This window comes from Eriocheir sinensis, unplaced genomic scaffold, assembly GCF_024679095.1.
Source record: "Eriocheir sinensis breed Jianghai 21 unplaced genomic scaffold, ASM2467909v1 Scaffold462, whole genome shotgun sequence".
Classification (NCBI taxonomy): Eukaryota; Metazoa; Arthropoda; class Malacostraca; order Decapoda; family Varunidae; genus Eriocheir; species Eriocheir sinensis.
Window position 1 is genome coordinate 284,625 of NW_026111790.1, and position 24,707 is coordinate 309,331.

General features: G+C 44.1%; 1 protein-coding gene across 1 annotated transcript in view; it reads left to right on the forward strand.

Moving 5' to 3' along the window:
- LOC126992436 (fat-like cadherin-related tumor suppressor homolog) overlaps positions 1-23,382 on the forward strand; it is a 40,475-nt gene extending 17,093 nt beyond the window's left edge. Inside the window, exons 15-23 of the mRNA XM_050851188.1 lie at positions 718-855; positions 2,788-2,931; positions 6,593-6,766; positions 6,920-9,292; positions 9,497-9,788; positions 15,009-15,092; positions 19,947-19,970; positions 20,315-20,473; positions 22,817-23,382. Of these exons, the coding sequence (XP_050707145.1) occupies positions 718-855; positions 2,788-2,931; positions 6,593-6,766; positions 6,920-9,292; positions 9,497-9,788; positions 15,009-15,092; positions 19,947-19,970; positions 20,315-20,473; positions 22,817-23,298 (3,870 nt within the window). The 3' untranslated portion in view covers positions 23,299-23,382. The remainder of the gene's footprint in view (positions 1-717; positions 856-2,787; positions 2,932-6,592; positions 6,767-6,919; positions 9,293-9,496; positions 9,789-15,008; positions 15,093-19,946; positions 19,971-20,314; positions 20,474-22,816) is intronic.
- The last annotated feature ends 1,325 nt before the right edge of the window (positions 23,383-24,707 follow it).

Sequence of the window (24,707 nt, forward strand, 5' to 3'; positions counted from 1 at the left end):
ATAAAGTTATTGCTAATGTTAAAACTACTGCAGGTTCTATTTTCCTCTGCACTCTCATTAACCCATCTGCTGCGATTGGTACGAATTTGGCCTTCACTGGTAGCCTGGTAACACATACTCCCAGGTCTTTCTCTGCCTCTGTGGTGGATAGTGGAGTATTTCCCATGTGGTACTGGTGTGCTGGATATCCCTTCACTGGTAGCCTGGTAACATATGTCATGCCCCGAGAGCATAATTTTCCTTTTTCCTATTCTCCAACACAACCTCTGCATGTATCGAAACACACGAGAAATTAATCAAGACCAGGAGAAGGTATTCGCCGGCTGCCTGGGATTGAACCCGCGACCAGCGTGACGGGAGAGCCACTCCCTACCGAGTCGGCCAAAGAGGTGCCCCCACTCGCCAAGTGGGTTATGGGAGGCTCCCTTATCAGACCTAGTCGCCGCACTACACATATACTCCCAGGTCTTTCTCTGCCTCCGTGGTGGATGGTGGAGTGTTTCCCATGTGGTATTGGTGTGCTGGATATCCCCTCCCAAGATGCAGGACTTAACATTTTTCTTCACTGAATTGTAGCAGTCTCTTTTTGTTCCATCCCTGTAGCTTGGTGATGTCTTCTGGTAGGAAATCCACAGTCAAGGTGTTAGCAAACTAAAAGCGACCCACAACTACACTAATGTGACTTTACAAATGACAACTTTTTTTCCCTCACCGCAGGTCTCAGCCAGCGACGTGGACCATGGCGTGAACAGCCTCGTCTGCTACAGCATCAAGGCGGGAAACGAAGACCACTGCTTCACTATTGATGACGACACCGGCATCATCACTGTCATCAAGAAACTGGACAGGGAAAAGGTAAGTACTAACTAGGATCATATTTTTAGGTATAGCATTCTCATGATGTAATAACTTTCCTTATCCAAATAATATTGCTGTCTGCTAGTTTCTGTCCTGTTGGCCGTATAATTCAACATGCCCTGCGACCCAAATACAGATGATAGTGGCTTTGCAGCACTCTACTCGTATCTCTCCTGGATAAACGTCTCTTCCATCTTCTTTTCTGTTACCCTCCAACACTTGATGTTATGCCCTTTTGCAATTCTGAGCTCCTTTTATCTTTGTTCTCATTGCCCTGCGACCTGAATGTAGTTGATAGTGGCTTTGCAGCGCTGTACTCATGTCTCTCCTGGCTAAATACCTCTTCCATCTTCTTTTTTTGTTGCCTTCCAAGACAGTTGATTTTATACCCTTTCAAAACTCTTAAGCTCCTTTCTGTTGCCATTGCCCTGTGACCCAGATTCAGTTGATAGTGGCTTTGCACCTTTCTACTCCTATCTCTCCTGGCTAAATGTCTCTTCCATCTCTTCTTTTTTGTTACTCCAAGACTTGATGTTATGCCCTTAGCAACTCACAGCTCCTTTTGTCCTTCCTGTTCTCATTGCCCTGTGACCCAATTACAGTTGATAGTGACCTTTAACCTGGTAGCAGTGGGGATCATGTTTCTTAATGGTCCCTCTAAGCGAGAAAAATGAGAAAAAATCATCACTCACACAAACCATTTCATAATATATATCAGAGCATTTGTGATCAGTTTATGTATCATCTATTTTTGGGGGTTTATATCATGGCACAAATTTGGCCCGTCGCTGCTACACGTAAGACATATTAAATAAAACCTGGCTGCTACATCGTAAAGATATAATTTGCTCGGTAAAGACACAAATTGACCCTCGCTGCTTTACACGGAAGACACAACGGTTCCGTTCTGTTATTATCGGTAAAGACAAATTTATTCCGTCGTTGGGGTTAATGGTAAGACCACAATTCTGGGTCTGGCTACACGGTAAAGACACAAATTTGGCCTGTCGCTGCTACACACTGTGGAACACATTTCTGGTCTGTTGCTGTTACACAGTGCTACGGTAAAGACACAAATTTGGCCTGTCATGCTACACGGTAAGACAAAATAAAAATTCGCTGCCACTACAACGGTACACAAATTTTGTCGCAATCTCATACGCCATTGCTACACGGAAATTTCAAATTTACCGCCAGCACGGTAAAGACACAAATTTGGCCCGTCGCTGCTACACGGTAAAGCCACAAATTTGGCCCGTCGCTGCTACTGGGTTAACCTCCCTCCTCATGCCTTCTTAGGCTAAATACCTCTTCTGTCTCTTCTTTTTTGTTACTCTCCGAGGCTTGATGTTATACCCTTATAGCTCCTTTTTCCTTTCTGTTCTCATTGCCCTGCGACCCAAATATAGTTGATAGTGGCCTTTAACCTCCCTCCTCATACCTTCCTAGGCCAAATACCTCTTCCATTTTCTTTTTGTGACCCTCCAAGACTGTTGATGTTATGCCCTTAGCAGCTTAATGGCAGCTCCTTTTTGCCTTTCGTTTTTACTGGCCTTGGGTTACATATATTCCCAGTAAGAAATAATTGTGATATCAAATCCTTTGTGTTGTTGGAAATTTAAATCAGGCATGTCAAGACAGTTCCTAAATTATCATACAAAGCTGATTTAATTGATTTTGAACTTTTTTTCTTTTTCTTCTTCTTTCCCTTCTTGTCATTATTATTATTTTTTTCCTCTTGCTTCATCATTCTTCTTTTTTCTTCTTCTTCCTCTTCTTCTTTGTTTTTTTATTTCCTTTCTTCTTCCCTTATTTTCTCTTCTTTATTTTCCTTTTCTTCTTTCCTTTTCTCTTTCCTTCTCTCTTCTTCTTTTCATTTCTTCATCTTATTCCTCCTCCTCCTCCTCTTCTTTTTCATCACCTCCTCAGGTCACAAAGTACCAGTTGACGCTGGGTGCCAGGGACTTGGGCACACCCAGCAACACTGCCATGGCTCAGGTCGTGATCCAGGTGGGCGACGTCAACGACAATGCACCCAAGTTCACGCAAGACAACTATACCGTGGTCGTGCAGGTGAGGCGAGAGGGTAGTAGTGGCTGCGTAGCACATCAAGTTCATTGTACAAGATTTTCCTCCTCCAAAGCCATACTGTTTGTCCGTCAATCTGTTGTCTCACCAGATAGTTCATCCATTTATCTTTGATCAACCTTTCACAGATCTTCACCACCACACTTGTCAAAGAGACTGGCCTGTACTTCCCAGAGTCTTCCCAGCATTCTCATTTGTGAATTGGCATAATGTCTGCTCACTTCCAGTCTGCTGGGCCCTTACCTTCTGCTAGAGAGCTGACTATGACACATTGGATTTTATCAGCTAATTCCTTACTGCACTCCCTTAAGACCCAGCCTGACACACCATCCGGTCCTAGTGCCTTCCTCACGTCCAGACCTCCCATTAATCCTTCCACCTCTTGTACTGAAACTTGTCTTCCTTCCAGGTACTCCATATTTTCTTCTCTTCCTTCTTGTCCATTAAAGTCACTCTCCCTTGTAAACACTGCCTGAAAAAAAAACATTCACCCAGACTCTAGATTCTAGGATCAAAGGTGAGCTCAGGGGGGCAGCATGAGCCAATGCGAGATGGCACCACTATAAACACTTGCCTGCGCCACAATGGGCTGGGGCCGACCATCAGGCCCCACCAAGAAAGCCTACCAGTGCCATAGGTGAAAACGTAAAAAAAAAAGATAAATAAATAAGATAAAGAATAAAAAATCATAACTTCCACCATTGCTGCAGCATCCTCGTACTTTTCACCGTCCACCTTCAGTTTATTTATTTCTTTGTTGTTATTCAGCTTGCTATTGACATATCTATAAAATAATTTCAGCTGTGCTTTAAAATTTTCTAGTAGCCTACATTTCTCAAGTAGTTTCTCTGTTCCTCTCTTCATTCATTTCACTTTTTTTTACATCAAAGGATACAGCTCAAGGGCAACAAAAAGAGTACAAAAAAAAGCCCGCTACTTGCCGCTCCCACAACACTAAAAAGTAAAGAGTAGTCAAAAGAGAGGTCAATTTCGGGTGGAGAGGTGTCTTGATACACTCTTCTTGAAAGAGTTCAAGTCATATGCAGGAGGAAATACAGACGAAGGAAGGCTGTTCCAGAGTTTACCAGTGAAGGGGATGAAAGAATGGAGATGCTGGTTAACTCTTGCATAAGGGGTTTGGATAGTATAGGGATGAGCATGAGTAGAAAGTCGTGTGCAGCGGGGCCGCGGGAGGGGGGAAGGCATGCAGTTAGCAAGTTCAGAAGAGCAGTCAGCGTGGAAATATCGATAGAAGAAAGAAAGAGAAGCAACGTGGCAGCGGAATTTAAGAGGTAGAAGACTGTCAGTAAGAGGAGGAGAGCTGATGAGACGAAGAGCCTTAAGTTGGTATTAGAAGACACTTTCAGGTCTCACATCAGCTGTTTCTAAAGGTCAAAGAGGGGGTCAGTCGGGGTCTAATGAGTGTTTCTTTAGGTTCACCGTACAGAGGAAGGGTCAAACTACCACCAGGGTCATAAAACTACCCCTGGAAATGCCCACAACTCCTATGAAAGCCTTGTCAAATATGTGTTTTTGAGCGATGACGTGTCTTATAATACGACCCTCAGACTCCACTCTGTCCAGGAGAGCTGTGTGAGTGGAGCCCCCCACACGTGAGATGCATACTTGTTTGTACTTCAGCCAAAGGTTCTGTCTTTCCCTTTTCTCCACCTGTTCCATGCTACATCTCTTTCTCACTTTGCTTCACTTTCACTTCCACATCTTTTATTGAACCAAATTTTATTTCTAACTTCCCTCTTCCCCTTTTTGACAAGTATTGCCTTACTCCCTCATTGTAAGTCTCCAGTAAGGACAGCCGCTTCATGTCCACTGTTTCCGCTCCATAGAACTTACTCCAGTCCGCTTCTTCAAGTGCTTTCTCAACTATGCAGAGTTCACCTTGCTGTAATTGTATCTCCCAGTTTTGTGGTCTCCTCTCCTCACTTCTCTTCTTTCATTCATCGTAAACTCAAGTACCATGTGATCACTTCGTCCTAGAGGTGTTTTGTACGACACTCTATCTACTATTTCAGACTCCTTTGTAAATCCTTGAGGGTTCATCACTCCCCTGAAACCTTGTGTTCTTGATCCATTGTGTAAGAGTGTTGTTTATTGCCATCCTCAGCAGCATATTTCCCCATGACCCTCACCGCCCTCTGACGTCCACTCCTCCCAACACACCTCTTTGCAGGTGGAGTCCCCATCATGGTTAGGTTGTCACTTCCACTCATCATTTCCTCCATACCCTCACTTGTGTCTTTCATCATTCTCTCATATCTTTCATTACCCCAAGATCTTGTTTTTGGTGGAACACACACCACACCAAAGTCTCTGTTTCTGCTTCCTTCCCGGTGTACTCCAACTTTCATCATTTCAGCACATCCCTTGCCATAGTTTACACTGTCAACTCCCAGGTCCTTCTTAACCCGGTAGCAGCGGGGATCATGTTTCTTAATGGTCCCTCCAAGCGAGAAAAATGAGAAAATCACCCTCACACAAACCATTTCATAATATATATCAAAGCATTTGTGATCAGATTATGTATCATCTATTTTGGGGGTTTATATCATGGCACAAATTTGGCCCGTCGCTATTACCAGGTTAACCAACATCACCACTCCCCCTCCCTGCATTTCCCGGCTGTCTTTTCTCCACACATTGTACTTTCCTCCACCAATGTCTAGGGACACGACAGCATCGCCCAACTTTGTTTCAACTATTCCCATGATGTCCAGTTCGTTCTCCCTCCAGTAGTCATTTACTTTTGCCAGTGCCATTGTTAACCCATTCATGTTTGTGTATGCCACCTTTGGTTCACTTCATCCCTCTCTGCTGCCCGTCTGTACCACGTCCTCAATCTTAAAAGACATCGTGGAACAAGAGGTCATGCATCTTGGGAAAAGACCTGGGAGCATTTAAATCTGTGACCCTCCACCAAAACCTCTTTTTCTCTGCCTCTGTCCTGCTCTGGTTTTTTTGCTTGGCTTCTTCCCACAGTTCGTTGACTTTTGCCCTTTCTTCTTTGTTTAGGTCCTTCCTGGTCCATACATCTTTGTAATCCTCTCTTTTAGAGTTTCCAGGTTCCTGCAAGCACTTCCTCTGCAGCCACAAGGTCGATGTCCTCCTTTTACATATTTGCCAATCCTCAGGAGTACTTCCTCTACCTTGTCTTCCAAACTGTGACCTTCATGCTGCACCTCCCTCACCAGCTCAACAGCTGCCTACTTTTCATTCCTCTCTCTCTCATGTCGTATTGGCAGGACCTTCTCCTTCAGCCCAAAGACAACTACACTCTTCTTTTCAACAACATCTCTCACCAGCCCATCTTTCTGCCATCTGTGTGTGTGTGTGTGTGTGTGTGTGTGTGTGTGTTTACCTAGTTGTGAGCTACACTAGTGGAGTCCCATCTCTTGAGAGTCTCAGTAGGTCAGATTTAGCTTTAAATTTGATTAAAAGTTTAGATTGAACAACCTCTTTGTCCAGGCTGATCCACTGTTCACTGCATCTATTGAGAGAATTGTATTTCTAGTTATCTTCCAATCATCTTTCATTTTCAACTACATGCAACTACATATATACATGCACATTCATATCCATATCCAGTGAACATTTAAGTGGTGCGTCTCAAGTGGTTCTTCTTTATTAGGAGAACCGAGCTGTGGGCTACTCAGTGATCCGCCTCATGGCCACCGATGCCGACGCTGACCCCAGCGGGGCTCCCTTCACCTGGGAGGTGATCAACCAGCCTGTTGAGAGTCGTGCCTTCACCCTGGACCAGGATGGCTCACTGAGGCTGGCCACCAATAAATTGAACCACAAGGTAACACTCAATATTTTTTAACATATTTAATCCAGTAAAACCATCAGGTGGTCTGAGTGCTCAAGGAAGTATGCATTTTTAGTTAAGCTCCACAGATAGTGAGAGTAATACATGAGTGCCATTCTTCAGTCCCTGTTTCCTCTTCTTCACCAGGTCCAGGATCAGTATGTGGTGCAGGTGCGAGTGTGGGACAGCGGCTCACCACCACTCCACACTAACACCCAAGTTACCGTCAGCGTGGTGGAGGAGTCCCGCTTCCCGCCAACACTCTTCCCGCTTAAAACCGTGGTCATCAGTTTCCGGAGTGCCTTTCCCGGAGGCATCATTGGGCGGGTCACTGCACTGGACCAGGACCCCTATGACACCCTGCAGTATTCTGTGGCTCCCTACCCAGAGGAAGTCAGCTCCATCAAGTACTTTGACATTGACAGTGAGGACGGCACTCTGGTGGCACTGACGCCACTTGATGCCGGTAACTACAGCGTCAACGTCAGTGTGTCGGACGGCAGGTATCACCGCACCGTGCAGGCTTCCATCGAGGTCTCCGTGGTCACTGAGGAAATGGTTGAAAATGCCGTCATCATTCGCCTGGGTCCTCTGTCCTCCGATGAATTTCTCTCCAGGTATCAGAAATATTTCCTCAAAGTTATTGCCATAGAGCTGTCAGTTCAGGAGCATTCTGTGGTCCTGGTCAGCCTGCAGCCAGCCCTCGTACACTCACACTCTTTAGATAAAATAGACTACATTCCACAACGTTCCAAGAGAGACATACAGAGGAGTCTTGACGTTCTTATAGTTGTGAGGTTATTTGAAATATATATGACAAGAGAACATCTGCTGCTGAAGCTAAAAGAAAAACAAGTTGACATAAAAGAGAAGCTTGGCTTGCCCTTCGTGGACATCATGGAGTCCCTGTGTGTGTCTGGCTCAGAGTGCGGCGGCCACGGGGACTGTGTGGACGTGGTGGAAATCAACGATGATGTGGCCATGCCCTTCAACACACAGCTGTCTAGTCTGGTTGCTCCAAGATTTACCCAGAAAGTTGGCTGTGTGTGTGACCAAGGGTATGGAGGCCAGAACTGCACTACTTTAGTCAATGCCTGTGGGCACCAACCCTGTGCTGAGTATGAGGAGTGTGCGCCCACCAGCACCAGCAGCCGAGGTTACACGTGCCAGTGCCCTGCCAGCAGAGCAGGACCTTCGTGCCGAGTGGACCTGACAAAGTGCCGCAGCCCTGCGTGCCACTACCCACTGAGGCCTCTCTCCTTCAGGGGAAAGAGCTATGCCCAGTACAGCATAGCTCAGCAAAGTGAGAGCAGCTCACTGATGCTGAGTGCCTTCATGCGCACCAGACACCCAGTGGGAACGCTGGTTTTTACTGCTGGGGACGTGGACTACAGTGTGCTGGAGGTGGCCGGCGGACATGTGCAGTACCGCTGGGACTGTGGCAGCGGGGAAGGGCTGGTCAGGGTGTCCACGGTGAGGGTCGACAATGATGCGTGGCACTTCATCAACCTGACCAGAGACGGCACCATATCAACACTGAGTGTGGACGGCGAGGTGAGTTCAGGAGCGGCGCCGGGTGCTAATGACATTCTGAACATGGATTCAAACTTCATGTATCTCGGTGCTACCCTCAGCAGTGAACCAGAGTCAGGCATGTCTTCCTATTCCCAAAGCAGCCTGGGATTTGTGGGTTGCCTCGATCAGATCATTATTGACGGCACCGAGCTTCCCGTGTCAATAACAGGGACGGCCTCCGGGGGCACGGTGCTCACGCGCCTGGCCAACGTGGAGCTCCAGTGTCCAGGTGTACTGCCCCTGGCCAGCGTGTGTGGCTCCTACCCTTGCCAGAATGCTGGGACATGCATAGAAAATGAAGGTTCTTTTAAGTGCAATTGCCCTCCACGCTTTACCGGAGCACAGTGCCAGGTGGACACGGCTCCTTGCTCCTCCTCACCCTGTCTTAATGGAGGCAAATGTATTGTTGTTGGCCACACCTATAAGTGTCAATGTCCTTCAAAACTGAGTGGAAAACGTTGTGAATATGGCATTTTCTGCAACCCTAACCCTTGTCAGAATGGCGGTCGCTGTGAGGAGGGTACCGATGGGCCTATATGCAAGTGCCAACACTTTACCGGTGCAATGTGCCAGCTGGACATTGATGAGTGTACCCGCAACCCTTGCCAAAGCGGGGGAACCTGCCTCAACTTCTTTGGTGGGTTCAAGTGCATATGTTCCTCCAGTGTTACCGGTGAATACTGCACAGAGGCTGTTAGGAAGCCTGAAGAGCCGTCCTCCTCCCTGAACATCACCCTGGAGGAGCTGCTGTGCATCCTGGCCGTGTTCCTGGGGTGCGTGATGGCCGTGCTGCTGCTGGGGACCTGGCAGCGGTGGCGGTGGAGGCACAAGCGTCACCAGCAGAACAACCGCGTCAAGCTCACGGACCACCACGTGAAGAACGACCTCAAGGCGAATGGCGCACCCAAAAGAAACTCCAAAATCTGCAACGTGGAGGTGGACCAGGTAAGACAGACACTGGTACATGTTAGTTTAATCAGACTCACTTCCTTGGCATCAAGTTACAGGCTGCAATTTGAATGTTTTCTGTCCATATTTCATTTTGTGGATGTTGTTGAGCCTCTGTGTGTTAGGGCGTCAGCATCTTAGATGTTTTGTTTCTTACAGACTTTTGAGTTGTTTTCTTTTTGTTGCCTTGGTGCCACACAGCAGGGGCCGCCGCTGCCCCCCCGCCTGGCCTCCTACACCCCCAGCGGCAACGACTCCGCCATTCTCAACACCCTTAAGCACCTGGTGGACCTGTCTGCTGCGGAACACGAGAGTCTTGAGCTGGAGACACTTTCACGATGCTCCGACGAGTTCCTCCACAGCCTTAAAAAGCCCGTGGTCATGCCGCCCAACCTCTCCCCTCCACCGCCCTCCAGCAGTGACTCCGACTCTCTCCACAAGCCCTGGGACCACCACAACAACCTCAACGACTCCTACTTCATGCCCATCAAGGGTGAGTCAAATAGCTCTGTAAATAGAGCAATATATGGAGCAAGGGGTCCCAACCATTGTTTACCCATGACCCCATTTTCCATGCCTCCCGTCATTCATCTCCCCTCACTGCTCAGGCTTCCACAATTACATTTTAGTGTCCACACTTTGAAAACTTGTTAATAAACTTGTATGTGGTATATTAGGCAGAAGTAAATAGCTGGAATAAAAAAAGCACATTATAGAACACACCTCCCTTCCTACATCTCCCCTCGCTGCTCAGGCTTCCACAATTACATTTTAGCGCCCACACTTTGAAAACTTGTTAATAAACTTGTATGTGGTATATTAGGCCGAGGTAAATAGCAGGAATAAAAAAGAACAGAGAAGAACATATTGAGCCTCTAGTGAACTGAAGTCTAATGCAATGGATAGGATTTTACTGAGATTTTTTTCTTGGTCTTCTGTCTCCCAGTTGCCAATAAATAATAAATAAATAAATAAGAAAAAATAAATAAATATTGCCCAACAGAAAAGATCAAATTAGCACACTTGGGACGATTTACACCAAGTTGAGAACCTGATATAGAGTTTATACATACAAACATGCATAACCTAACATAACCTCAGTACTATTAATCCAATACTGAAACTTTAATGTCAAGTCATGAGGTAAGATTTCAGCACTGGATTAATAGTACTGAGCAGGGGTGTGGAGTCGGAGTCGGAGGAGTCGGGTACTTTTGGCCGGAGTCGGTAAAAATACCCCCGATTCCGACTCCTTAACGTAATCCTTTATCGTGTAATGTAGTTGTGAACTTTTTTTCTTATACATTATCTGGATGTTGTCTATCTAAAAAAAAATAAAAAAAAATAAAAAAAATTGCCATAGAGGGGGAGGGACATGGGGGCCAGAGTCGGAGTCAGAGTCACAACTTTAAAATTTCCCGGAGTCGGAATCGGAAAATTTTAACTCAGACTCCACACCCCTGGTACTGAGGTTAATAAGATGTACAGTAAAAGTCCATTCAGCCTGTTTGGAGGTGAGCAGCCCGGTGGTGGATGATCGATGTGCCAGACTGTTGGGTGGCACTTATATGTATGAGCAGTTAAAGGCTGCCACAGAGTATTAACCGCTTGACTGTGGATTTCCTACCAGAAGACATCACCAAACTAAGGAATGGAACAAGAAGTGGCTGCTACAATTCAGTGAAGAAAAATGTAATGCCATGCACCTTGGGAGGGGAAGCATACCAATACCACATGGGAAACACTCTACTATCCACCACAGAGGCAGAGAAAGACCTGAGACTTTATGTTACCAGGCTACCAATGAAGGGATATCCAGCACACCAATACCACATGGGAAACACCACTATCCACCACAGAGGCAGAGAAAGACCTGAGACTATATGTTACCAGGCTACCAATGAAGGGATATCCAGCACACCAATACCACATGGGAACACTCCACTATCCACCACAGAGGCAGAGAAAGACCTGGGACTATATGTTACCAGGCTACCAGTGAAGAGATATCCAGCACACCAATACCACATGGGAAACACTCCACTATCCACCACAGAGGCAGAGAAAGACCTGGGACTATACTATATTACCAGGCTACCAATGAAGGGATATCCAGCACACCAGTACCACATGGGAAACACTCCACTATCCACCACAGAGGCAGAGAAAGACCTGGGACCATATGTGACCTGGGACCATATGTTACCAGGCTACCAGTGAAGGGATATATATGTTACCAGGCAACCAGTGAGGGCAAAATCTGTGCCAATCGCAGTGGACAGGTTAAGACACCTCTCCACTTCAAATTGACCTCTATTTTGGCCTCTCGTTCTGCTTTCATTTGTTGAAGCAGCGTATAGCAAGCTTTTTTGTTGCTCTTTTTTGTTTTTTTGCCCTTGAGCTGCCTCCCTTGTAAAAAAAATCCTCTTGTCATCTGCTCCCTCTCTTCCAATGAGGTGCTGTACCGTGTTATGAGTTCTGAGGTACTGTACGGTTTTGTATGGCAGGGTGGGAATGAATGAGTGCTGTGATGGAAGAGGAGGAGAAGGAGGGTGTAAGAGAGGTGGCAATAGAAGGAGGAACATGATTGATGGGAAGCAGCTGCCTGAGTGAAGTGATTTTTGGCCTTAGGAAAGTCAGGCAAGGTTACTAAATTGCCCTTATTCACCCCTACAACCCATCTAAAAACTTCTAATAAAGCACGTCACAGTCTACGGCTTTCCAGAATATGTAAGTTATGGGGTTTTTAGTCACCCTGTACAAGTGAAGTAATTTTAGGCTTTCAATAAGTCAGGGAAGGTTACTAAATTGCCCTTTTTCATCCCTGTAACCCATCTGAGAACTCCTAATAAAGCACCTCACAGTCTAGGGCTTTCCAGAGAATATACCTAAGCTTTTTAATCTTACTTCATACGAGTTAAGTGAATTTGGCTTTTGTTAAGTCAGGGAAGGTTACTAAATTGCCAATATTCATCCCTATAACCCATTTGAAAACTTCTAGTAAATCACCTCACTGTCTACAGCTTTCCAGAGAATATAAGCCTTTTAATATCACCCCATACGAAAGTGATTTTAGGCTTTCGTTAAGTCAGGCAAGGTTACTAAATTGCCCTTTTTCATCCCTATAACCCATTTGGAAACTTCTAATAAATCACCTCACAGTCTACGGCTTTCCAGTCTTGTCCCATATGAGTTAAGTGAATTAGGCTTTCATTTAGTCAGGGAAGGTTAATAAATTGCCCTTATTAATCCCTATAACCCATCTGAAAACTTCTAATAAATCACCTCACAGTCTACGGCTTTCCGGAGAATATGTTAAGTTTTTCAGTCACCCCATACAGCTCGTTTCTATGTCCTTGGATCACTTTAGTCTCTCCTCTGTACTAATTTAAGGGAACTGTATCCTCTCTGTAATAGGGGCACCAAAATTGAGCAGTCTTATCCAGGAAGGGTCTAACCAGTGGCAAATATACAACTAGGATTACTTCTGCACTGCCAGTTGCTGATGCCCATAGAAATACAGACCAAGACTAATTTGCATTGAGCTCTTTCAGTTGGAGAGTATCAAGACCCCTATCCACCCAAAATTGACCTCACTTCTGGCCTCTCATTCTTTTTTCTTTTGTCGAAGTGGTGTATAGCAGGCCTTTTTGTTGCTGTTTTTGTTTTTTGACCCTGAGCTGCCTCCCCTGCTGTAAAAATAAAATGAAAAAATTGTGTGGTTCAGGGCAGTAATACAGTGATTAGGGGGTTGAATGTCAGGGTTCACACACACCTAGAGTGACCAAGACTTGTTTTATTTATATGTTTTCATTATTTGGTTTCATTATTTGTTTTAACTATTTGGAAGATCATTTTTTCCTACACTTAACCTGGTAGCAGCGGGGATCATGTTTCTTAATGGTCCCTCCAAGCGAGAAAAATGAGAAAAAATTACCCTTCACACAAACCATTTCATAATATATATCAAAGCATTTGTGATCAGATTATGTATCATCTATTTTGGGAGGTTTATATCATGGTGCAAATTTGGCCCGTCACTGCTACTGGGTTGAAATTATCAGCATCTCCATGTTGAACTGCATCATCTATTCATGGGAACACTCGTACAGTGCATTTAGGTCGCCCTGCAATACCAGTGTCACTGATTAGTCGTCCTATTTGGGTGTCATCTGCAAACTTCATGATGTCACTGGTTGCACTGCAATCAAGATCATTGATGTAAATAGTAAATAGCAATGGATCTAAAGCTAAACCTTGTGGGCTGCCATCAGTAACATATACCCAGTCTGATTTATCTGTGTTTACTTGAACTCTCTGCATCTTGTCTCTTAGTCACCTCCTGATCCACCCCAAACCTTAGCCCTCTGTCCCATGTGCTTTGACTTTATTTAAGTCTTGAATGCTCAACTTAAAGTGAGACACATAAACAACATCATAATTTTCATCCTTTCCTGCCCCTTCATGCACCTTTTTGAGAAGTGACATAAGGTTAGTGAGATGAGATTTACCCTTCGTGAACCCATGCTGGAAGTCAGTAATCTGATCGTATTTGTCTGGGTGGTCATGAATATTTCTAGCTGTAACACACAAATAATTTCCCTACAACTGACTTTAAACCAGTTGGTGGTAATTAGACACAGCTTATTTATCCCCCTTTGTAAATATTGGTATAACATTGGCCTTTTCCCTAGTGCCAGTACTACCCCAGTGCTGGACGACTTCATAACCATAGTGGCCAGTGGTTTGGAAATATCCAGGCCTCCACAGCAGCTCCCTTACCACTGGAAATAAGTCTTACCAGGGTCAGTCATTTCCCTCAGGGCACAAGACTTGTTGGCCTCCCTGTGGTCTGCCTCACCCATAGAGCAAAAGTTTGCATGCACAGGGAATGAAGGTAAAAAAAGGCCTTGATTAATTTTCCTGTTTACTGAAGCAATAGCTAGCAGTTTGGCACACAGCCACTTTAGTGATGCCCAGCAGTCCTGCAAAGGTGTGCGTTACAGAAGGTATCAGCTCACTGCCTCACCATTTACTGTTACCTCACAGCCCTAGAGCAGTACAAGGAGCACAGGCAGCTTGATGCTTTAAGTATTTTCCTTTCTTCACTGCATGTGTATACACATCTGCTGTGGCAACCCTTCTAAAGGAATGGTGAGCAGTAGCTGCCAAAACATATATGGAAATATCATCATACTAATTTATATTTTCTATGTACTGCCATGTACACTGCAACACTTCCATACTTTCAATGGCAGCTGTGATTCTTGCCCTAAGATCGTCAGTGTTTGTCTCCAGAGATTTCTACACTCAACTTTTGACGAATCACCTAAGAAATTAAATGTCAAGTGTGATGTTGGGGGACCTCACTGCCTTAAGAATGGGATGGCCAGGTCACCAATTTAGGAGTAATTTATTCAAAGGCTCGGGGAGAATTGGGACCTTTTCCTTTTTTTCCCCTGTTGAGTGTCTCCTCTCATTACTGGCCTGTGTTTATTTGTACTTGAGGCATTGGGTGTGCACCAAATCGTGAGGATCAGAACTATATTATAACTTGCAATTTTTCTAACTCCCTATATCATAACTTGCAACTTTATCTCCTTTTCCCTGTTGAGTGTCTCCTTTCCTTACTGCACTATGTTTATTTGTATCTGAGGCGTTGGGTGTGCGTCAGATTGTGAGGACCAGAACTTCATGTGTCCTCGTTTTTCAGATGTGGCCTGTGACCTGGTGACCAACCTCGGCGAGACCCACACCTCCCCGGCCCGGCAGTCTCCATTTTCAGACGATTCTTCAGGTATGACATTCTTAACCCGGTAGCAGTGGGAATCAGGTTTCTTAATGGTCCCACCAAGCGAGAAAAATGAGAAAAAATCACCCTTCACACAAATCATTTCATAATATATATCAAAGCGTTTGTGATCAGATTATGTATCATCTATTTTGGGGGTTTATATCATGGCACAAATTTGGCCCGTTGCTGCCACACTGTAAAGCCACAAATTTGGTCCGCCGCTGCTACCGAGTTAATGTAGCCCTTCCAGACCCCTGTATTTTATTTCTTTATTTTTTTAGCTTTCTTCTCAATAGGCTTTTCTTTCATCATTACTTTCCTTACCATTATCATCATTACCATTATCATTATTTCTATTTTCCCATCTGTGCTCCTCTCCTATTTCATCCTAATCCCTATCTTTATCCTCATCTCCCTTCCTTTCCCCTTTCCCTCCCCTCCACCTTCTCTCTCCTTTCCATCCTCCTCCCTTTCCTGCTCCTCCTTCATCACTGTCCTTTCCCTCCTCTCCATCTCCTCCTACCTCTCCACTATCTCCTTCCTTTCCCACCCTTCCTCCACTCCTCCCTTTCACTCCCCTCCTTCCTCCCCCTTCCCTAACTTAGTTACTCCTCAAAAAGTATATCTGCTGTTTCAGTCGTCATTTGCCATTTAAAAAATTGACTTGCCATTGATTTCTGAGAATTAAATAATAAGTAAAGAAAAATATTAACTCAGCATTGATAACTTGTGCAGATTAATGGATTTATTTTATTCAAGACATAAAGTCAATCTTCAGCATGAGAAAGGAGAAAAAGAAATTGGTACCTTACATATTTTGCACACACACACACACACACACACACACACACAGCTACATGAGCCTGTTTGCGGATGATGCTAAACTGCAAAGACATATAAGAAACAGTGAAGACTGCAAGGAGCTGCAAGAAGATCTAAACAAGATTTGGAAATGGAGTCAGAAATGGGAGATGAAATTCAACGTGAAGAAATGTCATGTTATGGAAATGGGAAAAAGTGTAGAAAGACCAAAATGGACATATCAAATGGGAGATGGTGAAATATTAAAGAAAGTAAATGAAGAGAGAGACCTGGGAGTAATAATGCAAGATTATATGCAACCAGGAAGTCATATAAATCGGATCTTCGGTGATACATATAAAATGGTGAGAAATATAGGCATAGCATTACACTATATGGACAAAGAAATGATGAAAAAATTAATAACTACTATGATCAGACCTAAACTAGAATTCGCAGAAACAGTGTGGTCTCCACATATGAAGAAACACATAAAAAACTAGAAAGAATACAGAGGATGGCAACAAAAATGGTTCCAGAACTGGAGGGACTGACATATGAAGAGAGACTAAAGGAAATGGACTTGCCAACACTAGAACAAAGAAGAGAAAGAGGAGACCTAATACAAATATATAGGCTATTGAGTAAAATGGAAGAAGTAGATAACGAGAAATTGCTACTAAGAGAGGAACCTTCCAGCAGGAATACTAGAGGACATAGTAAAAAGTTGAGGAAGGGAAGATGCTCAAGAGACAAAGAAATATAGCTTCCCACAAAGAAATATAGCGGTTTGGAACAGATTAAGTGAAGAAATAGTATCGGCGAAGAGTGTGCAAAGTTTCAAGGAAAAGTTGGATAATTATAGACGGGACCACACGAGCGTAAGCCCAGGCCCTGTAAAATTACAACTAGGTAAATACAACTAGGTAAATACACACTGAAGGGGAAATGAGAAGGGTGTGGGGAGGGAGTTGCAGAAGGGAGAGTCAGGTCAGGGCTTTGGTCAGGACATGACCTGACTCACTTCTGCCCCTCCCTCCACACACCCTTCCCATTTCCCCTTGTGTGTGTGTGTTTACCTAGTTGTGACATACGGGAAAAGAACTACACTCGCACTGTCCCGTCTCCATATCCTCTCTTATCCAACTTTTCCTTAAAGTCATGAAAGTTTCTTGCACAAACCACCTCCTCCTCCAGTCTATTCCATAGCTCGATGCTTCTGTTTGGGAAGCTAAACTTTTTCACATCTCGCCTACATGTGGTCGCCCTCAACTTCTTTCCATGTCCTGTCGTTTCTCTCTCACTCCACACACACCAGTTGGAAACCTTGTCCTTGATTATTGTCCTCATTTCCCGGTTAGTTAGGAAGTCCTCCAGCCACTTAATAACTCCATCACCCACTCCACCCCTATTTTTATTTTTCCAAATTAGTCTTCTGTGCGGTACTTTGTCGAATGCCTTTTTCAAATCCAGGTACAGTCCATCCCCCCAGCCTTCTCTCTCTTGTATTAAATCTGTCACCCTTAAGTAATAACATAACAAGTTGGTGACACAAGATCTCCCTCTACTGAATCCAAACTGGCAATCCAAGATAATTCTCTCCCTTTCTAAAAAATCCGACCACTTGTTTTTAACTAGCCTCTCACATATCTTCGCAACCACACGTGAGTGATACCAGTCTGTAATTTAATGGGTCCTCTCTCTTTCCTCCTTTATATATTGGTACTATGTTTGCTCTCTTCCAATCTTGTGGTACCCTTCCTTCACTCAGGGAGGCGCTCATCATAGAGTGCAGTTTCTCTAAAAGTTGCTCACTACATTCTTTCAGGATCCACCCTGATACTTCATCCGGCCCTGTCGCCTTTCTTACATCCAGCTTGTTCAAGCTTTCCTTGACCTCCTGCACCGTTAACTGTATCTCCTGCATAACCCTTCCTCTTTCCTGGCCCGGTGGTTATACGAATTCATCTTCCTTTGTGAAAACTTTGAAAGCTGTTGTTCATCACTTCTGCCATCTCTGCTGGGTCTTCATATGTAGTTCCATCCATTTTCAGTTTATCGATTGTTTCTCTATTCTTTAATTTGCCGTTCACATGTCTATAAAATAATTTAGGTTGGTCTTTGCATTTGTCGATTATATCTTTTTCATATTTCCGTTTTTCTTCTCTTCTAATCTTTGTATATTCATTCCTTGCTTGTTTGAAATTGTTCCAAGCGTTGATTCTTCCTCGTCTCCTCCATCCCTTCCAGGTTTCCTCCTTTCTTTTTCTAGCCGCCTTGCATCTTTTGTTAAACCACTCCTTTTTACCAACATCCTTGTTCCTACTTATGTTGATTTATATCATTTAAATTTTTTAGGTTAGATTATTTTACCGCAAAATCCCGCGATATAGTGAAAAATCCACGATACGATACAATTTAAAAATCCGTGATACAGCGAGACCGCGATAAGTGAACCGCAATATGGCGAGGGATTACTGAATCTCTCTCTCTCTCTCTCTCTCTCTCTCTCTCTCTCTCTCTCTCTCTCTCTCTCTCTCTCTCTCTCTCTCTCTCTCTCTCTCTCTCTCTCTCTCTATATATATATATATATATATATATATATATATATATATATACAAACACACACACACAGTATAGTATATACATATATAGATATATGTATTTCAGAAAAAAATCTTTCATTTTTAATCTGTCATGGTGGGAGTTTTGTTTGTGTGATGGCTCAGGGTTGCATCATGTGCCCAGCTCCTGTACTGCACAGAGGTTCCCGGTGGCACGCTGTGCTGCTGCAGCATGGGTCACCCACTGATGGCACTAATAGCATGCCTGCTTAACACTGACTTGGTTAATGCACTCTAATGAAAATTCTTTTAAATTTCACTCCATGTATTTATTTGGTGCCTGCTTCTAATTTATGATCTGCATAAATTTGATTTTGGCCTTCCCCTCACAGCGAGGAGGGAAGTGTGAAGGTTTTGCAGCGTACTCTCATGACAAGACTTTACCCTCAGGAATAACAAACTTCTATTTATATCCTGGCGGGTGCAGAGAGAGGGCAGGCGTCAGGTACCCCCGCCATGCCCCCTCTCCCCAGCCCTCACCTCCTGGCTCACCGGGCCCCAGCACATTTAGACTACCCTCAAGAGGCCATCACAGCTGATAGCGACCACACCAGAAGACTGTTGCATGGCCCTCAGAGCCAGGCCTCTGCCTTGCGTGGGCCTTACACAAGGGTTCCCCATGGCCCAGGAGTCTCTAAGACCCTGAAAGATGGACATCGTGAGTCATGCTGCCGGCTGAGTGACACTTTACCTTTGTGACAGTCAAAGGGTTTTTGAGAGGCAATGTAGCGCTGTGCCAACACTCACCGACTGAGTTCCTGTGCTGCTTGAGATAACCGGCCACTGCTGCGAGTCTTCTGAGGCTCAGCTTTGAGTAGCACTTACCATGACAAACTATACAAGTTAACATGGTGATAGTAACATGCTTATTTAATAATATAAGAACACGAGTGCTGTCGTGTTTCATCCCCGTGTAACTTCCAGATCCGTTCCTTCAGCATGCTGCTAACTGACACAGTCTTGTGTTGTGGTTGATGGCCACAGACACTCTTTCATCACACAGCCAAAAGAGCAACAAAGTAGTACATAGTTAATATGAAGCTAGTGCTTTTGTTGATTTACCCAATTTTTTATTGATTTTTTTTTGTTTACAACTTACAAAATGTTTCATCAATATATATATATATATATATATATATATATATATATATATATATATATATATATATATATATATATATATATATATATATATATATATATATATATATATATATATATATATATATATATATATATATATATATATATATATATATATATATATATATATATATATATATATGATAACTTTTGAACCTCATCTATAATGATAAATTTGCTCTGTAATTTTAAGTAAGTTTCCCAGGTTGAGAGAAGGGAGAATGCACATTGTAAATATAAGCCTCTGGGACATGACCACTCACGTGTCTTCTGTTTCCCTTGCACGCAGCACTGAGCCAGCAGAAGAAGAAAGGTACCTATCCATACTTTAGTAGTAATATAATTTCCTCCTTTTGTGCGTTTTACAAGTCATAAAAGTCTGCAGGAGAATTAGGCTAAATGAGGTGTTGCAACTTTAAGTGTAAATAGTCTGTATTAGATTAATATTTTTTTTGCATGGTATCCCATACATCATATTCACCATCTTGTGATGCATGTGGAGAAAGCTCTTACAGCAGCATTGGAAATCTTTATAGCACGCTGTGAATACACTGACATACACTGAAGCCTGAGGAATGTGGATCTGTCTCAACAAACCCACATGTGGCTCAGTGTCAGAAAGCCTGGTAATATATGTCTGTGTTTCCCAAACCCTAGGCTACCACTGGGATGACTATGACATGCGTGGCCCCCACACGCTGATGCGCTGTGGCGGCGAGGGGGCCACAGCCACCCCGCCAGACCTGCTGATGCTGAGACAAGGCACCTCTCTCTTCCACGGAGACGACCCCATGGAGGGAACGCCACTGCTGCCATGTGAGACTCTGTGTGTTTGTGGATGTTATTTTCTTTGAGTTATAGCATCTACAATCAGGTTTAAGCAGCTTTCTTCTCCTATACTGTAATTTGTGTCATGAATATACAGTCGTCCCTCAAATAGTACGGGGGTTAGGTTCTCAGGTCCCCATATTATTAAAAAATCCGTATAAAATTAGTGCCCCCCCTAGAAACACTCCTGGGCTGCGTTTGAGAGAGGGAATCGGGACTCAGTATGTCCCGAGTGCTCCCAAACGGGTGATGCAGCAGCACGAGTTGCCAACTCGGCACATCTGCTCCGCTCCTGGCTTTTAAAGGTGGAACGCCTCTGTGCTGTGATGACGTCATCAGCAAATATGGCGGGCCAAACAAACACATAAGTGCTTCCATTGCATCAGGAAGATCAGCGTACCCCATTTTCCTGCGAGTGAGACGCCATTACCAGAGCAGCAACGAGGCTTAGTAAAAGGACAGCCTTTATCTTTACTCTTGCAGCACTCTTGGAGCACTGGCAGTTACTGCAGCAAGAAGTTCTTTTACACTATGATAGATATAGCGAACACTGCTCTCGTTCACGTGGTATGCTCTCCCTACCACAACGTAACTCATCCCAAAACGTAACTTCTCCTAAATCTGAATTATTCTGCAAGGTGAACACCTATCTCGAATGATTTGGGGTGCTTTCAGCAGGTGTTTTGGTAGAACAGTGTTGCCACTCACGCCATGGCTACTTGGTGCGACGAGTGGGAAATTTAAAAATCCTAAAAAAATTCTTACATGACAATCCGTATAAAACCGAAACCGTACTATTGGACACCGTACTATTTGAGGGACGACTGTATATAAAAAATGTTGGCACCAAATCTGCCCTTGTGGGGCTCCTCAGTAGTCTCTTCAAATGAAGTGATTCTCTGGTGCCTGGCAATATATATGTCAGGCCTCTCCTGATTGGCTGGGTTTCTCTATGACTCATGACAATGGCCTGTCAATCACACATGCTCTCGTGCCACACATTACTATGATATTTGTCACAGCTCGCCTCTTATATAAGATAAACAGACTTAGAACTGATTGTAGAACTTGCATAATGCTTGTCAAAATTCGGTAAAACAAAAAATAAAGAATAAATATATATGAAAATTAATAATGTGATGCAGGCAGTGAGATGTACAGCAGAGGAGCAAGGAGGAGTGAGTGTGTGTGAGGGAAGGAGCTCACCACGGCAGGAAGAGTGAGTAGCAGCTCACCACTCATCCTGTCAACACATGACTAGTATGGTGATGTAGAATATTTGAGAGGTGCAGCAGAGGAGAGAACCAAATATAAACATGTACTTCAACCTTGTCACGTGATGGACACATAATTCTTTTGGTCATTGAGGGAGCGACTTATTGAAGCAGATCAAAGTGTATGAGCAAGGGTTGTGATGTGCTGAGGCCCTTGAGAGGTCGCACTGTCCACCGTGGGAGCCGGTGAGTAATGTAAACGTGGTAGACTGTTCCCGTAGAGTCTACCTCGCCACACCCAGGGAGCGGTTCACCCGTAACATTGGTTATCATGCAAGCATTGAAAATTTGTTGGCATTCTGGTGGAAATTTGCTGAAAACCCTTTTGCTGGTGGATCTGTTGGTGCCAAATATTCCATGGGACTTACTGAGACTATGTTGTTGAACTGTTTTTATTATTACTACTACTACTATTACTACTATAGTGCGGTGACTATGCCTGATGAACGAGCCTCCCATAACCCACTTAGCCAGTGGGGTACCTCTTTGGCCGACTCGATAAGGAGTGGCTCTCCTGTCACGCTGGTTGCGGGTTCAATCCCAGGCAGCCGGCGAATACCCTGATCTTGATTAATTTCTCGTGTGTTTTGATACACGCAGAGGACATGTAGGAAAATAGAAAAGGAGAAAATGAAGCTCCCGGGGCATAACACTACTGCTATAGTGAAACCAAATTGGAGAGTCTGTTGTGGTGTTGGCTCCCGTGGGTCCTTTCCTCCCTTCTGCTCTGTCACACAGTCGCAACACCTATCTCTTCCTCCCATATGTTAGCTATAGCTAGCATATGAAAGGAAAATATAGGTGTTGGGACTGTGGCAGAGCAGAGGGGAGGAAAGGACCCGCGGGAGCCAACGCCAAAACAGGCTCGCCAATCTGGTTTTATTATACTCCTACTACTGCTACTACTGGTACTGCTGCTACTGGTACTGGTGCTGCTGCTACTTCCACCAGTGATATTCAAGCAGTTACTGCACTACTGGCTATCACTACTAGTTCCAGCTCCATAATAACAAACACCATGACTGTTGAGCTGACTGAGTGTGTGTTGTCCTTCCAGGCTCTGCTGCCACACCCCTGCTGAGTGTGGACGCCCAGGGCGGTCCAGACGGCCGGGACACACCAGACGGTAACGAGGACAATGATGATGCTGGTGATGATCCCTGCAGCTTTAAGGAAATACTCCTGGCAAATAATATATCTGTTGACTCATGCCAAGACCTGACTCTTGATCATTCGTCTAAATACAACATTGTCTCAGACCTTGAAGATGACTGCTCAGAGTCAGCCCTGAAGATATCCAACATGCCTTCTGTCGTCGAGGATGCCAACAGGCTCGGCAGCCCCAGGAGCCGCCGCCCCTTCCACCGCAGAGACTACAGCTGCATGTCAGACCTGTCCTTCCTCTCCGCCCTGGAGGAGGAAGGGGTTGACGACTCAATGTCTGAACTCCAGGAATCTGTCTATGAGCCGCTGGATAGAGTCAGTGAGCCCCTCACACCCACACTGGTGCAGACTTCCCTCTCAGAAGTGTTTCTATAGTCTTGTGATGTGATGACAGCTGCTGCTGGACAAGGAAGCAAAAACTTTTTACCCCACCAACTCCCAGCAGTTTGTTTAACATTACATTAAATTTGTGGGAAAGATAAATATGAATTACATGATAGGTAGGTAGGTAGATAGATAGATGGATGAATAGATAGGTAGATGTACTGAGAGAAAGAAGAAATTATTAATTATACATTTATACAAATATATACATAACATACACATTCTGTTCATGTTTCAGACAAACTTGCATTCATGGAAAGATTACTAAAATCTAATTTAGCACCAACTAAATTCATTATTCCTTAAGGAAAAAATGGAACAGGTGTAGTTACTTTCTATTACTGCCTGAAAACCTGGAATAACCAACAGCACTTCTATAAATTATCTAAAGTATCACAAGCAGTGTGCAACATTTTTTCAAGCCAAGCCTTCGCATGTCAGGTCAGCACGATGCGTAGAAAAGAACATTTTTACCAACAAGGCTGAGCTGAGTGAGTCGAGAATCACCAAAAGTTTTGTACAAACTAGCAAAGGACAGACACTGTGATTTATGAACACACAGTATCTCAGGACGGTCAAGGGAAGCCACTTGTAGCCAGCCCAAGTTGGTTACAAGCTGTTGCCAAAGGTGGGGTTTCATGTTAGAGCAACAGGATGAGTGGGTGAGTGCATTGTGAGGCACAAGCCACAGAACTGTTCCCGTGTGGACTGAAGGGTTCTGTACTGAAGGGGGAGGCACGACTAAGGCCATCAAAAATATGCCTCGCACCAGATAAGATTGTACAAATAGACCTCAAGATGCTGGAGAGGATGTGCATAAGCATCATATTGTAAAATGTGTTATACCATTTTTTATACTTTAGTATGTTTTCATAGTCTGATAATGCAAGTGCACCTATTATCATTACTCCTCATGGGAATTTTAAGTTAAAGAAATTCATATTATGGAACCCTTCCATGAATGCAAGTCCACATCAGTCACTATAGACTGTTTCATTCCATCTGTCCACTCACGAACTTAGATGTGGCACCTGCGCATTGTTAGTTCGTGATTGCGTGAAGATCAATTTTATATTTTCAGCGATATATTTGAATGTTTGTGTATACAAAAAACCCTCGTCTTTTTATATGAACCGCAAACATGCTGATTTGCAACGATAATCTACCAAGAGTTAACCAGCATCACCATTCTTTCATCCCTTTCACAGGTAAACTTTGGAACAATCTTCCTTCGTCTGTATTTCCTCCTGCCTATGACTTGACCTCTTTCAAGAAAAGTGTATCAAGACACCTCTCCACCCGAAATTGACCTCTCTTGTGGCTACTCTTTACTGTCTACTTTTGTGGATGCGGCGAGTAGTGGGCCTTTTTTTTTTGAGCCGCATCATTTGATATATATA